The 16,836-nt window shown below is 41.4% G+C and overlaps 1 protein-coding gene across 6 annotated transcripts in view; it reads left to right on the top strand.

The window, feature by feature from the left end:
• The window catches only part of FRAS1 (Fraser extracellular matrix complex subunit 1), a 420,039-nt gene that overhangs the window by 302,639 nt on the left and 100,564 nt on the right, over positions 1-16,836 (top strand). For all 6 annotated transcript variants that reach the window (XM_059385668.1, XM_059385660.1, XM_059385681.1 and 3 more), the window contains 4 exons: positions 1,440-1,472; positions 10,071-10,202; positions 11,450-11,575; positions 13,750-13,997. In XM_059385668.1, the coding sequence (XP_059241651.1) occupies positions 1,440-1,472; positions 10,071-10,202; positions 11,450-11,575; positions 13,750-13,997 (539 nt within the window). The remainder of the gene's footprint in view (positions 1-1,439; positions 1,473-10,070; positions 10,203-11,449; positions 11,576-13,749; positions 13,998-16,836) is intronic.

The raw sequence follows: 16,836 nt of genomic DNA on the forward strand, positions 1-16,836 counted from the left end.
GGTGAGAAACATGGCCAGGCTACACCGGGGAGATCCCCCGGGGAATGGAGAATGCAACCGTTTGGGCCAGGATTTGACAGAAGCCACTGTTTGTAAAGGAAGAGAAGAAGACTGAACAAAAGAATACCTAGTTTGGGGTTTTTTTTAAATATTTTATGTATTTATTTGTCAGAGAGAGAGAGCGCGTGTGCAAGCAGGGAGAGCAGCAGGCGGAGAAGCAGGACTTGATCCAGGACCCTGGGATCATGACCTGATCCAAAGCGAGACTCTCAGACTTTCTCTGTCTGAAAGACGCTCAGCCACCTGAGTCCCCAGGCGTCCCAAATAACTGCATTTCTTTGAATACAAACCATTTTTCGCCCTTCCACTGAGCCACGATAGTTCATCTTCGTTACCCTTCTCTCTCCCCTCGACCCAGTACCCAAAGCTGCTGATCGGGATGCAGGAGTTTTGAGTCCTAAACCTAAATACTTCTGTGCCTTGGAATGATTCTAAAAATCTTGAAGCCGGTTCCCTTATGATCTTTAAGGTGTATGTACATAACATGATTAATAGGGAATATTATGTTTATATAGTAGCCTTACTCATCCAGAACCGCTAGTGATTTCTTATGTAATTTGAACATGGGTTAAATAATTTTAGAGTTACATCTTAAATTATAGAAAGCATTTAAAGTCACATTTTCCATTATATACATAAATGCAATTGTCCAGAAAATGATTAAGTCTTCTTTGAAAATATTGAAACGTGGGTGTAGGCCTCCTCTCTAAGGAGGATCCCCAGTGTTTGGTAACTGGGTAACTAATAGCCCATGAAAATGTTCATGGTTCTCTAACCCCTACTTCAAAAGACCTACTTTACAAAGAAACTGAGGATGTCCTGGGATTAGAAGGAAGGAAATCGTGTCAGCCGTGGTTGAAGTTATTTCCGTATCTATTATACTTGCCTAAGTTCCTAGAGCCTTTTTAGAGAGAGCAGAGTCCTGTCCTGTATAATCTATGGGATAAATGCCATGAGATAAATCTCTCCCATCGTGATAGTGTGTAAATCAATGTCCCAGGCATCACTCAATTCTACAATGGAATAGACCCAGCAGAGAGCCTGTCAGTGATATACGACATCACCCACATTCACCGATTTGTAGGATTTTATGTACTGATAAAATGGGATCTGAATGAATGTATTATAAATCACTCTAACTACTGGGATATAAAATTATTCTACTCTGCCATTCTTTTTGTTACTTAAAATTAGTGCTGGCACCATTAAACTCAATATAACATTAACAAAAGACCTGGTGATCTTTCCTCAAACCATAATAATTTAGGTTAAAACATGCTTTACTTTTCTAACCTCTGCCCCATATTTTGTACCTTCTCCATCTATTTCTGACCCCCCAAATGCTCACCAATGTACTGATTTTCTCTTTTCTGTTACAGGTCTTCCAGAATCGGTGAAATTTCACTTCACAGGTGACGGTTTTAATAGTAATTTTGTTAGAAAATGGGATTTTTCCTTGCCTTATTAGTCCGTTCTTTTTGTTCCCTTCATCATTACTATTTTCTAAGAACTGCTTAAAAGTTATAGAAGACAAGTTTTTCTGGAATAGTCACATCTAGTTAAATAGTAACAGCTTGAGTCTGTATTCATAGAAGAAAATTCTCCATCCAGTATTCCAAAGATTAGGGTTGTTTAAGTTCCATTTCAAACAGTCCCAGTATCTATTAAAAAGAGGTGATCGTGGTTAAGCTCTTAGCCTCTGGATGCAGACTGCCCCGGGGGTCGGTTGCTCTGAGAATGTTTCTTAACCTCTCTGTGCCTGCATGCCTCACTCAACAGTAGCGATGAAAACTAATAATCATACATATATTAAGCTCCCAGAACTATGATTGTCCTGTCATTCCGTGTGACACTCAGCTAATGGATCGTGGTGTAGAGTGTCTTGAACTGAGCCTTCCCTTGATTGCTTTGCTCCTGGAGGGAGATGAAAGCTGTGTGTGGAAGACCCGGGCATCCCAGCTTTGGTTCCCCAGGCCGTAGAAGCTCCATGCTAGCGAGCGGACGTGTGGTCAGATCTGGCATCTCTGTAGAACAGCAGAGGGACAAGCTTTCTTGTTTGAGGTCTGGTGTGAGGATGGGTGGCTGTAAATGACACCCTAAACTGCTGTTTAGTTGGAGTTGACTGTTCCATTGGAATCAACCACCTGTACGTCCTGTTCTATGTCATGGTTGGAGAGAAAAGTCATCTCCCTCACCTCCCAGACCTTCTTTCCTTCTCTGAGGATTTAGAATCACACTTGAATCAACAGTAAATTTCATTGTTGAGTCATTGTTTCTTTTTAATTGAGATGCAGTTGACATATGACCTGTAACAAGTTGAAATACAGCATCATGTTAGTTTCAGGTGCACAGCATCTGATTGAGTATTTGGGTGTATTACAAAATGGTCAGGACGATAAGTCTAGTTAATATCAGCCACCATATGTAGTTACAAATTATTTTTCTTGTAACTTCAGCATTTACTGTCTCCCTAATGTAATACTATATTATAACTGTAGTTACCATGCTGTAATTACACCCCTATGACTTAGTCATAGCTAGAGGTTTGTACCTTTTGGCTCCCTTCAGCTATTTCAGAGCCCCTTGTCCCAACCCCACCTCTGACAACTACCAGTTTGTTGTTTTCTGTAGTTCTAAGCTTGGATTTATTTGTTTGGTTGGTTGGAGCCCAGAAATCAATGAGATCATAAGGTATTTGCCCTTTTTCTGTCTGACCTGTTTCATTTAGCTTCATGCCCCCAGGGTCCATCCATGTTATTACAAATGGCAAGATTTTCTTTTTTATGACTGAGTGATATTTCATTGCATATGCACACGACCTTTTCTTTATCTGTTCATCTGTCAGTGACACTTGGGTTGATTCTACGTCATGGTTATTGTCAATAATGCTTCAGTAAACATGGGGGTACGTATATCTTTTCAAATTAGTGTTTTCATTCTTTTTTTAGGATTTTATTTATTTATTTGAGAGAAAAAGAGAGCACATGCACTGGCGGGGGGTGGAGAAAGGACAGAGGGAGACGGAGAAGCAGACCTCCCACTGAGCAGGGAGCCCAACTCAGGACTGGATCCCAGGACCCTCGGGTCATGACCTGAGCCAAAGGCAGACACTTAACCGACTAAGCCACCCAGGCACACAAAGTGTTTTCATTTTCTTTGGATCACCCAGAAGCAGAGTTGCTGGATCATGTACTATTTCTGTTTTGTTGTTTGTTTTTTTTTTTTTTTTTTTTCTTAAAGATTATTTATTTATTTATTTGACAGACAGAGATCACAAGTAGGCGGAGAGGCAGGCAGAGAGAGAGGGGGAAGCAGGCTCCCTGCTGAGCAGAAAGCCGGATGCAGGGCTCGATCCCAGGACCCCAAGATCATGACCCGAGCTGAAGGCAGAGGCTCAACCCACTGAGCCACCCAGGCGCCCCACTATTTCTGTTTTTAATTTTTTGTGGAAATGTCATACTATTTTCTATAGAAGCTGTACTAGTTTATATTTCCCCGAACAATGCCCATGTATTCTTTTCTCCATATCCTGGCCAACACATTTTATTTCTTGTCCTTTTGATATAGCCATTCTAACAGGTGTGAGGTGATACCTCATTGTGGTTTTGGTTTGCATTTCCTTGATGATGAGTGATGTTGAGCTTCTTTCCATGTATCTGTCGGCCATCTGTATCTGTAGGTCTTCTTTAGAAAAATGACTATTCAGATCTTCTGCCCATTTTTTAACTGGATTGTTTGGGGATTTTGCTATTGATTGTATGGGTTCTTTATATATTTTGGATTTTAACCTATCAGATACATAATTTGCAGATATTTCCCCCCATTTGGTAGTTGGGCTTTTCATTTTGTTGATGGTTTTCTTTGCTTTGCAAAAGCTTTTCAGTGTGATGTAGTCCTACTTGTTTGTTTGCTTTTGCTTTTGGTTTCAAATCCAAAAAAATCATCCCCAAGGCTGATATTAAGGAGCTTCCACCTTTGTTTTCTTCCAGGACTTTTATGGTTTCAGGTCTTACATTCAAGTATTTATCCATTTTGAGTTTATTTTTGTGTGCAGCATAAGATAATGGTACTGTTTCCTTCATTTGCGTGAGGCTGTCGAGTTTTCTCAACACCATGGGTTGAAGAGACTGTCTTTCTCCATTGCATCTTCTTGGCTCCTTTGTCATACGTCAATTAGCCATATGCATGCAGGTTTATTTCTGGGTTCTCTGTTCTATTCTATTCATCTCTACTGATCGGTTTTTATGATAATACTATGCTATTTTGATTACTGCAGCATTGTAATACAGTTTGAGAGAGCCTGTGCCTCCAGCCTTATTCTTCTTTCTCAAGATCGCTCTGTCTTTTCCGGGCCTTTCGTGGTTTCATACAAAAGTAGCATCATTTGTCCTATTTCTGTGGAAAATGCCATTGGACATTTGACGGGATTGCATAGAATCTGCAGACTACATTGGTTGTTATGGACATTTTGACAATATTAAGTCTTCTAATCCATGAGCGTAGAATATCTTCCTATTTACTTGTGTCTTCTTCAGGTTCTTTCTTCCAAGTACAGGTCTTTTATCTCCTTACTTAAATTTACGCCTAGGTATTTCATTCTTTTTGATGCAGTTGAAAATGGGATTACTTTCTTTTTTTTTTTTTTTTAATTTTTTCAATTTATTTATTTTCAGAAAAATAGCATTCATTATTTTTTCACCACACCCAGTGCTCCATGCAATCCGTGCCCTCTATAATGCCCACCACCTGGTACCCCAACCCCCCCCCCCCCCCCCCCCTCAAACCCCCCCGATTGTTTTTCAGAGTCCATAGTCTCTCGTGATTCACCTCCCCTTCCAATTTCCCCCAACTCCCTTCTCCTCTCCAACTCCCCATGTCCTCCATGATATTTGTTATGCTCCACAATGAAGTAAAACCATAGGATAACTGACTCTCTCTGCTTGACTTGTTTCACTCAACATCATCTCTTCCAGTCCCGTCCATGTTGCTACAAAAGTTGGGTATTCGTCCTTTCTGATGGAGGCATCATACTCCATAGTGTATATGGACCACATCTGCCTTATCCATTCGTCCGTTGAAGGGCAACTTGGTTCTTTACACAGTTTGGCGACCGTGGCCATTGCTGCTATGAACATTGGGGTGCAGATGGCCCTTCTTTTCACCACATCTGTATCTTTGGGGTAAATACCCAGGAGTGCAATGGCAGGGTCATAGGGAAGTTCTATTTTTAATTTCTTGAGGAATCTCCACACTGTTCTCCAAAGAGGCTGCACCAACTTGCATTCCCACCAACAGTGGAAGAGGGTTCCCCTTTCTCCACATCCTCTCCAACACATGTTGTTTTCTGTTTTGTTAATTTTGGCCATTCTAACTGGTGTAAGGTGATATCTCAATGTGGTTTTAATTTGAATCTCCCTGAGGGCTAATGATGATGAACATTTTTTTCATGTGTCTGATAGCCATTTGTATGTCTTTCTTAACATCTCCAAGAGTTTATTATTGGGGTATAGAAATGCAAGAGATTTTTGTATGGTTTTGCATCCTACAACTTTACTAAATTTCTTTATTATTTCTAACAGTGTTTGGTGGCATCGAGGGTTTTCCATATATAATATCATGTCATCTGCAAATGATGACAGTTTTACTTCTTCCCTTCCAATTTGGATGCCTTATTATTCTTTATCCAGTGTGTTATCATTATTATTATTAATATTATTATTATTTAAGATTTTGTTTATTTATTTGACAGACAGAGATCACAGGTAGGCAGAGAGGCAGGCAGAGAGAGAGGAGGAAGTAGGCTCCCTGCCGAACAGAGAGCCCGATGCAGGGCTGAATCCCAGGACCCTGAGATCATGACCCGATTCAAGGCAGAGGCTTTAACTCACTGATCCACCCAGGCGCCCCCAGTGTTTTATTGTTATTGATGTGAACCCAGTATCAGGTCATTTCCAGTGATTGACTTCTAGATAATTCATACAATCAGTAATAATATACAACAGATTATATAGTATTTCACTTTTTATAAAGCAATATGCAATATAAATTGTCTTATTTAATCCTCGTAACAAGACTGTAAGGACAGGTATTATTTTTAGCATTTTAAGGCCAGGGAAATGAAGGGTCATTAAGTAATCTGCCCAGATCTCCAGTCCTGGTTAACAGTAGAGCCAAGACTTAAATACAAGTTTCTGACATGGAACATGGGATATTTTATTTAGTCTGGTCTGTATGTGTGTTGGTTGTGAAAAACAAGTATCATAAGAGTGTGCCTGTTTTGTTTCTAAGCCTCAACTTTTACCTGAAATCTTGAATAGGTGAAGGGGTTAACTATTACCTTCTCCAGGACTGTAAGTTAAGTGGTCCTGGAACCCATTATACAGGGTAAAGGAAATAGATGTTGGGCTGACCTCAAATTAATTTATCTTATTTCTGCCTGAGGTTGGTTGGTTGGTTTCTTTCTTTCTTTTGCTGTTGTTGAATGAATTTTTTTTTTTAAAGTGTTCTAAAGATTGAATTTTTTTAGAGCAGTTTTAGGTTTACAAAAACATTGAAAGTACAGAGAAGTCCCCATTCACTCTGCCCCCACAGATACCCAGGCATAGCATAACTTCTCCCTTGTCAACATCCCTCGCCAAAATGGTACATTTGTTACTAAGGGTGACCCTACACTGACATGTCATAATCAACCACAGTCGGTAGTTACTGTCGGGTTCATTCTTGGTGTTGCACATTCTGTGGGTTTTGGCCAGTGGATAATGACATGTATCTGTCACTGTGATATCCTATAGTGTATCTTCACTGCCCTAGAAATCCCCTGTGTTCTCTGTTCACCTCCCAGACCCACTTCCCACCTTCGGCAACCACTGTTCTTTTTATTGTCTTCCAGAGTTTTGTATTTTCCAGAATGTCACAGAGTGAGAGTCACACAGTGTAGGGTCTTTTCAGGTTGGCGTAGTTCACTTAGCAATATGCATTTTAGGGTCTTCTGTGTCTCTCCGTGGCTTTGTAATTCATTTATTTTTAGTGCTGAATGACACTCCATTGTCGAGAAGTACCACAGCTTATTTCATCCTTTTGTCTACTAAAGGACGTCTTAGATGCTTCCAAGCTTTAGCAATTGTAACTAAAGCTGTTATAAACATCTATATGCAGGTTTTGTATGGACCTAAGTTTTCAAATCCTTGGGGTAAACACCAAAGAGTGCAATTGCTGTATTACATGGTAAGAGTATATTTAGTTTTGTTTTTAAAAGAAGAGCCAAGTTGTCTTCCAGAAGGGCTGTGCCACTTTGCATTCCCACCGGCAGTGTGTAAGTTTTTGCTCCACATCCTCACCAGCATTTGGTGTTGTCAGTGTTCCAGATTTTGGCAATTTTAATTGGTGCATAATAGCATCTTATAATTGTTTTAATTTCCGTGTCTCTACTGACACATGATGAGGAGCTTCTTCTCATGTGTTTATCTGCCATCCATGTATTTTATTTGGTGAGATATCCATTAAGGTCTTTGGTCTGTTTTTTAATTGGGCTCTTTTTTTATTGTTGGGTTTTATGAATTCTTTGTACATTTTTAATAACAATTCTGTATCATGTGAATGTTTTGAAAATATTTTTTCTTCCAGTTTATGGCTTTTCCTTTCATACACTTAACATTGCCTTTCACAGAACAGAAGTTTTTAATTTTAATGACGTCCAGCTTATCAGTGATTTCTTTCATGGATCATGTCTTTTGTGTTTTATCTAAAGAGGCATCACCTTTCCCAAGATCATCTCATTTTCGCCTCTGTTGTCTTATAGGAGTTTGATAGTTTTGCCTTTCACATGTAGGTCCGTGAGCCATTTCAAGTTCATTGTTGGGAAGGGTATAAAAGTTTACCTTTCATTAAGGAGAACATTTTTTGGAAACTGGTAGGAAGCCATCTCCTTTAGCAGAGTTTTGTGAGAGAAAATGTCAAATTGGGCACATACTGAGCTAAGGTGGCAACAAGCCCGAGCCTGGACATTGACCCAGAGTGAGGACGAACAGCTCATTGGGTCGATGGGCTAAGACAGGAAGGGAGGCTGACACTCCTGACCTGACTGCTTCAGACCAAGCCCAGGCGCTCTGCAGAGCCATCCTGAGCAAGGGAAATACACGAGGCAAGTGGTGCTCGCTGGGGGCCTCTGACCTGAAGAGGCAAACTGTTTCTCAGAGAAATCAGAAACGTTGCTTAAAGGAACAGCTAGACATATAATTGCTGACATTTGGATTGTAAGTTCTTATATTTGTTTACGAAACTCCGCACCCCACTGATAGATTTTCTAGTTACAAAACATGTGCCAGCAAATAGCTCTCTTCCGTTTACTCACAGAGGGAAAGATAGGCGAGGGTCACCCTGATGGCGCGGTGGCGTTACCGAGACTCTGGCGCGTCGGGGTGTCTCCCTCCCTCTGCGGCAGTAAGGGTGGTGAAGGCCCCCCGAGGTCTGCCCCGCTTAAAAGTGAAATCAGTGCAAATCATTTCATAAAGTAAAATTGTATCTCACAATAGTGATTTTTATTTAAGGCACGTGTTCTTAACTTAGATCCCAGAAGCTTCAGAGATTCAGCATCTGCTGAAATTTGTGGGAAATGTTCCTATGTTTGTCCCCCAAGCCTCCAAACATTAGGAATTGTCTGTTCCTGTCCCCGATGTTCCAGAGAGGAGGTCGAGCCTAAACAAAGAAGCAGGGGCAACCGTCGTGGCATTTGGCCGAATGACCAGAGCCATAAACCTTCATTCGCAGGCGGAATGTCTCCTCCTTCAGTAGGGCTATTTCTGGACCGCTCTAGGACATGGAGTGCACCTTATAAAACCCAGCCATCTCCTTTAGATCTGTTCTCAGGGAAAAAAACAAATCTAAAGCCCAAGTGGGATCATTACGAGCAGCCGCTGAGCATCCCTTTACTTCGCTTAAGTAGATGCCAGCCTCCTGCGGACTTGCTGCTGAGTCCAGAAGAAGGGGGCGAAGGAAACCGGCCCGGAGGCAGGCAGAGCTCACATTAGAACAATCGACAGCAGCGTTTTGTCCGTAGCGACTACCGATAAACACGTCGGTGAACCGCTGGTACAGATGTTCTTCCAAACCTGGCTTTAGAGACTCGAGGGCGCTTTAAGGTCCGGGAAGGTGGAATCAGTCAACCGCCAGACACACCTGCTTCCGTTTCCCGCAGGGGACGGGCGTTCGCTGGGATGTCAGACAATCCAGGAAATAAAATCTTAAAGTCATGGTTCTCCTCACAAAGCATCTTCCGTGTATTGCAGTGTGTGACGATCCCGTAAAAACCGAATAGGTCTGCTTGCTTCCCAATAATTGCCTTCTGAGATACTCGCGTGGGTATTTTCTGTCCTTTTTAAAAAGCTCTTTCCTCATGAGACGGATGTGTCATTTCTAAACGAGATCTCTTGAAAGAAAATATTTTTCCAGGACATGAGGAGAATGAATCAAAAAATAATTCCATAAATAAGAGTCTTTTAATTTTATTTTTAGAATTTATTTATTTACTTATTTGAGAGATTGAGAGAGAGAGAGAGAGAGAACACAAGCAGGGAGAGTGACAGAGGGAGAGGGAAAAGCAGACTCTCCGCTGAGCCCGGCGCCCAAAGCGGGGCTCGATCCCAGGACCCCGAGATCATGACGTGAGCTGAAGGCAGAGGCTTAATTGACTGAGCCACCCAGGTGCCACTCATAAATAAAGTCTTTACGGGCATCATTGAAGGGTGCAGATTTTATATTACTTTCTTTTCCACTAACATTTACCAGGATCGTGGAGCTTGCTTTATAGAATGACTTTGTTATTGTGGTCCTTTAGCCTTTCATTATCCAGGAGAGAAAACCTCGTGAGGCGCGCTCACAATCTTCCTTGCTTGCTTACATTTTCCGTTGGTGAGCATCGCTTCAAAGTGTCCAGGTGATCTGAGAACCTCCTGGGAAGCCCCTGATGGTGACCAGGCTACACGTCGATGTGCATGTGTGTTTATCCTTTCCAGTTTCAGATGGAGCTCACACGAGTCCGGAGATGGTCCTCACCATTCATTTGCTTCCCACTGACCAGCACCTGCCGGCGTTCCAGGTCACAGCTCCCCTGCTTGAGGTCAGCCCAGGAGGGAGCGCTGCTATAGGTAGGAACTGAGCCTAAAAGAAACATGCCTCTGGGAATGGAACCATATTTCAACAGCAGTCCCTGTTTAAACCTCTTGATGGTTGCCAAGAAAGAATGACCTCTTCTTCCAGAAGGGATATGCCTTCTCACCCGTGTCCTTCCCTCTGCCCATTTCCACGCAAATAGAAGCAGCCAGAGAGAAGGAAATAAGCCCTTCCCAGGCCAGTGTTCGGTGACGAAGCACAACACAGAATGTGTTTTCCAGCAGAGACAAGAAGGGAGAGGAGCGGTCTCAGTGGCTGCCCTTGTTTTCTGTTTAGAAGGTGAAGAGCAACAGGAGAAATGACAGATCACAGTAACCTTCGGAAGCTGCAAAGCTTCTGGGCGCGGTTATTCTGTACGTGGTTTTCTTCAGCTCTCAGTGCACTTACTCTTCAGCAGTTTTCCTGATTCTTCCACCCAGCGAGTTTTAAAAGCAAACAGTGGATGTTGTGGGGTTTGTTAGCTGTGCTCTACAGATCCTTATCTGGTTTCTCCCCCTGAGTATTGGCCTGAAATTAATTATCATCCAATTTCTAAACAAGCCTCATGCACAAAGACGATGGCCATGCCACCCTGTTCTTTCTCACTTCTGTGATGGCCCTAGCAGCCGTTGTTTTGTTTTGTTTTTAAGATTTTGTTTATGTATTTAACAGACAGAGATCACAAGTAGGCAGAGAGAGAGAGAGGGAGAAGCAGGCTCCCTGCTGAGCAGGGAGCCCGATGTGGGGCTCGATCCCAGGACCCTGGGATCATGACCTGAGCCGAAGGCAGAGGCTTTAACCCACTGAGCCACCCAGTGCCCACCTAGCAGCCATTGTTAAGACAACTTGGCTCTTCTGTAGATTCACAAAAAGAAGGGAATAAATAATGAAAAGCCAAAGCAGTTTCTGGGAGCATTTTTCTGGAAGAAAACCTAGCCCAGCCGGTCAGAACTGACCTATATGTCAGCTTCTGTGCCCTCATTTGTATGGAAAGGTGTTCTTAATTCAGAACTACCTACTTACAAGTTAACTTTGGGAAGTAAGTGAACAACTTGCAATTTAGGAATTGACTGTGTCATCAGTTTTCACTCTTCTGTGGTTGACCGGAAGTTAACGGTGCCTTCTTGCAACCATCAGATTGCCCGCAGCATGGCTTCCAGCCTGCCCTGTAGCTGTAATGTAGGCAACACATACTGTTTGGAACGTACACGTCCTCTCACAGTGACCTGTCTCCTGACTGCAGGACTTCAGCTGGTAATAAGAGACACCGAGACTGCTCCTGAGGAACTCCTCTTTGAGCTCCGGAAACCTCCCGAGCATGGTGTGATCCTGAAGTACACAGCCGAGCTCCAAGGGCCCATGGCCACAGGTAACTGCTTCCTTGGTCATGGGCATGCTTGAAGGGTTTCTTGCTCTAGTTTTATGTCTCAGACAAGAAGTAAAGCAAGTCCGTGGAACGAACGATGAGGAGAGACTTTGAAGGAACAATTTTTAGTTCTTAGTCCATTGGCTGAAAGATTTGGGACTTCTTTCTCTGCACCCACAAGCCAAAACAATGAGGCTGTTTCCTCAAGTTGTGGGTGAAATTAGTTGAAATTGGCTGATTTATCTGGAGTAAATGCATTTAGAACCACCTCATACAAAGCGTCAGGTGCCACTTTCCTGTGGTTGGTCATGAAGATGAGTTTGTCTTCCTTAGTGTTTTTTTTTTTTTTTTAAGATTTTTTTATTTATTTGAAAGAGAGAGTAGGCAGAGAGGCAGGCAGAAAGAGAAGGGGAAGCAGGCTCCCTGCTGAGCAGAGAGCCCAATGTAGGGCTCGATCCCAGGACCCTGGGATCGTGACCTGAGCTGAAAGCAGAGGCCTTAACGCACTGAGCCACCCAGGCGCCCCTGTCTTCCTTAGTTTGCTATGTTAATTTTCACAGTCTCCTTAGCACTGAAACTCTGACAGCATAAACAACCTGTGTCTTCATCCATAAAGAAGGAAACACATTTTTAAAGTCGTATCTTCATGATGTAACACTGTGGTAGATCATGGGACCAGCTTTCCAAAGTCATATTTCTTGTACTTTCTTCAATTATAGAAAAATAATACATGTTGATTGTCTTAGAAAGTATGAAAAAGGACAAGGAACACAGCTCAATCTAATTGTGTAATAGTTAGCCCCTACACATCAAAGTGAGTATTCTGTCTTTCAAAGTAGTCACTTTGGGATGCTATATGCTTATTTCAACAATTTGTACTTTCTCAGAAACCTTTATATAATTCCTAATAGTCATGTAGTCATGCATTCTTTCAAATAGCCCTGCAGAGAGAGGGGAATAAATCTTTGACCTTGAAGTTAGATAGAATTTGAAGAACAACCAACAGGCATTTGGGAGTCACAAAGGCAGATTTTTAAAATTTGCTGAACATAAGAAATATCATGAGAATAGATTTCTAGCATCCTAAGGGAACTACTTAAGGAGCTTTACCAGTCAGAACCCAGTCGCCTCAACATTATATTTAACCTATACTGTGTAACTAATATATACCATCTAAAGATGTTTGTAAAATATTTTATTATTTCTTTTAAAGCACAATACCACTAACACCAGTAAATCACAATAACACAGTGTCAAGAGAAGACTTAGAAGACAAATACAGAAAATGAATAAATTCTTTAGTCGCACTCATAGCACCAATTACTAGTGCCAATAATCTGTCAGGAAGTAGAGTTGAATATAACATCCAAGAAGACCAATTTTTCAGTTATACTCTCTGGAATCCTGGGGGCCCATGACGTTAAGAGGCATATCTTGTAGAAAGGGTTCCATGACCAAACAACTTTGGAATGCTTTAATATTTCCCTATTGAAGATTCTAAAATTCTAATAAATCCTGCAGTTCAAAAAAATTATTAGTTTTAAATTTTGTTTAATCTGTTTTCCCAAAGTTATATGACATTGAGACTTTTTCACACACCTGTGAAATCTGTCAAAAATTTGTATTCCAGACCTACAATGTTTGGATTTCTAACTTTAAGTCTGTTTTTAAATTTTTAGGTATTTTTGAATTTAGAAAAACCTTATACTCCCAACTAAAATGAAGACTGCTACAGATCCATCAACCATAATTTATTTTCTTAACTTTTTCCAAAAAAATTCAGTGTCAAGGTTAGATCCAAGATTAGGTCGTCCTAAAGAGTAGAGGCTTGACCTTTATTCTCTAGAACTAAGAATGATGACTGGATCTCACAGAAGCAGATTTGAGCTCAGTATGATTAAGAACTTAAACAAAGCTATCTCCAGTGGGATTGGCTGCCTTGTAAAGCAGTGAGCCTCCCACCCTGAGAAGTGTTGAAGGACAGGCTGAATAACCCCCTTTCAAGAGTGGTATAAAGGGAATCCTACACTGGGTGTGTGGTTGAGCTAATTAACTTACAACTCCCAGAGTATATGATCCTATATGTACTTCAAAATCCTGAGAACAAAGGTGTTATATACATGAAAAGCGTTATTCCCAGAAGGAATTGGCTTTGCAATATGTCTTCCTCTCGGAAGGTGACACCTTCACATATGAAGATATTGAGAAAAATGTTCTGCAGTACCTACACGATGGCTCCTCTGCCCGGGAAGACAGCATGGAGATCTCAGTCACAGATGGCACGTCAGCGACAACCGTGGAAGTGAAAGTGGAGGTGTCACTCTCAGAGGACCGGGGGCCTCAGCTGGCTGCTGGTGCCTCTCTGAGCATCACCGTGGCCAGTAAAAGCACAGCCGTAATCACCAGGTCACACCTCGCTTATGTCGTAAGTTCTTCCCTGTGTCTTCTTGTTCACTGCACCCTCTCCCTGGGCTTGACTAGAGAGCAGTGCCATGGCTGAAGATTCAGGGCATCAGGTCGGTGGCCATACAAGGAAGTTTCTTCTCAGCCCCCTAGAGCTCCGCTCCATTGTTTATTCTGGCTGCTCCCCACGTCTCCTGAGCAGACAAGGGAACGAGCGGAACTTTGGTGGAAACACAATGAGATTGTGTAGGGATGGGTGATGGTCAACAGGAAACAGTGCCTATGCCGGAAAAGCCTGAGTCTCCATTTTTTAAAGCTCCATCCATAATATTTCAAATGGCAATTTTGAGGAAAGAACACTTTAGAAGAACACACCTGATTTATGACTAATAAGTAATAATATTTCATGGCCCGCTGAGAGGAAGCTCACTTTCACCAGCTTTGGTCTCAGGGCCAGATCTAGACAGAATGCTGGCACATTCCTTTGGCAGTACCTCTCTGCCGGGCTTCCTAGGCACGATTCCTGACTCACCCTCCATCCCATGCCCCAATAGAAGCCCTGTATTTAGGGAACCAAGGGTAGTTTGAGGGACATCAGGGCTTTTTTTTCCATCTGGCCCTAACTTGCTAAGTGACCCTGGTTACTTATATTCCTCTCTCCTGGAGCTAAGGATAATGAGGATAATTAATTTTATTTTTCCGTTATGTGTATTGTAAACATACACAAATTCGCTATGTAAACATAATAGTTCTGACAAATACCTTGAAAATAATGATGGTTATTTGAATGGTAATCATTCTTAGTATTGAGCTTTTCCTTACCAACATTAAAATTCCCACCAATGACCTGGGCTTTTTCTTTCTTTCATTGGTTTTTTTGTTTGTTTGTTTGTTTGTTTTTTAATACTATATAGTTTTAAGTAATCCTTTTCTGGGCTAAAGAGTCCGGCTGTAAAATCTAGTCCTGGATAGTAGCATGTGAGATAAAACATTGGCCTGGGAACAATTGCTTCAATTGCTTTAGCACAGATTTTCCCCTCAAATTGTCTTTTCTTAAATTATGGGAAACTGCATTCCACCCTGATTCTGCTCATGGGTCTAGTATAGTTTCAGAACAGCTTTTGTTTTTTTGTTTTTTGTTTTTTTTTAACTGACAGGTGATTTTACCATAGGTTATGGTCTTCTAAATCTTATGAAACTCCATGAATTCATAAAAATGCATGAATACAGATTTAATCAATAGATCACCAAGGCTTGAAAAATGTTTGACAGGCCAAAATAGCTCTCCAGGAGCAGTTCCTGCCCATTAACTGCATATTATAAGCTGCATATCAAAATGCGAGCCCATTGGCAACCGAACATGTATTTTCAGAAATTGATTGAATGTGAATTTACTCACCAGAGCAGAAAGACTCCAAAAGAACTGTTTGAGCCTGCTGAAAGCATAGCATATTTTAAAGACTTAGCTAAGTTATATACTAACTTTCGCTGAGGGTTGTAGAAGAAATTTGTACTTAGTGTCATGGGGAAAATTTTTCCAGATATGCGTAGTTAGTAACTTTGCAGTGAACATCCAGAAAGGTTGGAAAAGCCACCTGAAATGCTGATCATAAATGGAACAGAATATAAAAAGGTAGGAGCAGAAGAGCCTGTTTTTAATTAGTGTGTTATTAACTGCAGGAGGGTGACATGGTGCCAAGAGAGACAAAAGGTAAAAGGGGGATCCGGTGTGATTTGTTTCTAAATGATGCTTTCCCAACAGTTTGCTATGTACTGCAGGCAAACAAGTTGTGGCGGGGGGGGGGGGGGGGGGGGGGGGTTTGTAGTTAGAACAGATGACTTTTAAACAGGCTTACCACTTACTAGCGTAATAACCCGGGCAGGGTACTTAACTCTCTGGGACTCAGCTTTCTCATCTGTAATGTGGGAGAAGAAGATAGAAGATTAATCTTAAAAAGCTGATGGTATTTCCATGCACCAGCCAAAAATACAATAGTTCAAAGTATGATACTATCTCTAATAGCATCACATAAAACATACCCAGGGATAAATGTAACAAAAGGATGGTAATTTCTAGGGAAAACTGATACAATGAACAAGTAAAGAAAATCCAAAAGAATGTCTTGACAAAGTATTAGAAAGAAAGGGAGCATTTACAAGGGGTCAGATAGAAGACAGACAAAGCAATAGTATTGCTAGACATAAGCAAAAAATAGCCAGTAAATGTAACGAAAAAGATGATGCCGCTTACAAAAGCATTATAAAAATCATGTTTGTTTGACTAAATCTAACAAAAACTAGACAGGACTTCTACGAGGAATGTTATAACACTTACTTAATGGACAAACATTTAAAAAACACCCAATAAATAATGAGACATTCCATATGCACGAGCAGGAAGATTTAGTAGCAAAAAGGAATCCGTTCTCCTGCGCATCATTCTTTCCGTTCAGCTGAGCTCCAGTCAAATGCCCGGTGCGCTTTTTATGGATCTTGATAAGCTGATTTTACAATAAAGAACAAAGGGCCAAAATTCTGCCAAAGAATCATAGGAGAGCAAGGGCTTGCCCTATCAGCTATCAGGAGTGATTATAAACCTGCACTGTTTAAAGCAGTTCGCCCAGGAATACACCAGATAGAGTCTAGCAACAGACCAACACATGGAACTGTGTTTAAAATCAGTGGAAACGGTAGGAACTATTTAAAATCTAGACCTGAGCAAAATGGTTATTCATATGGATAAAAAAGAACTTGTAGTTATCCCTCACACTGTACACAGAGATTAACTTCAGGCAAATCAAGCACTGAAACTCTACAATTCTTTGTGGCCAATAGGTGAGTATTTTTAGGTATTGGGAAAG

The sequence above is a fragment of the Mustela nigripes genome, chromosome 1, assembly GCF_022355385.1.
Source record: "Mustela nigripes isolate SB6536 chromosome 1, MUSNIG.SB6536, whole genome shotgun sequence".
Classification (NCBI taxonomy): domain Eukaryota; kingdom Metazoa; phylum Chordata; class Mammalia; order Carnivora; family Mustelidae; genus Mustela; species Mustela nigripes.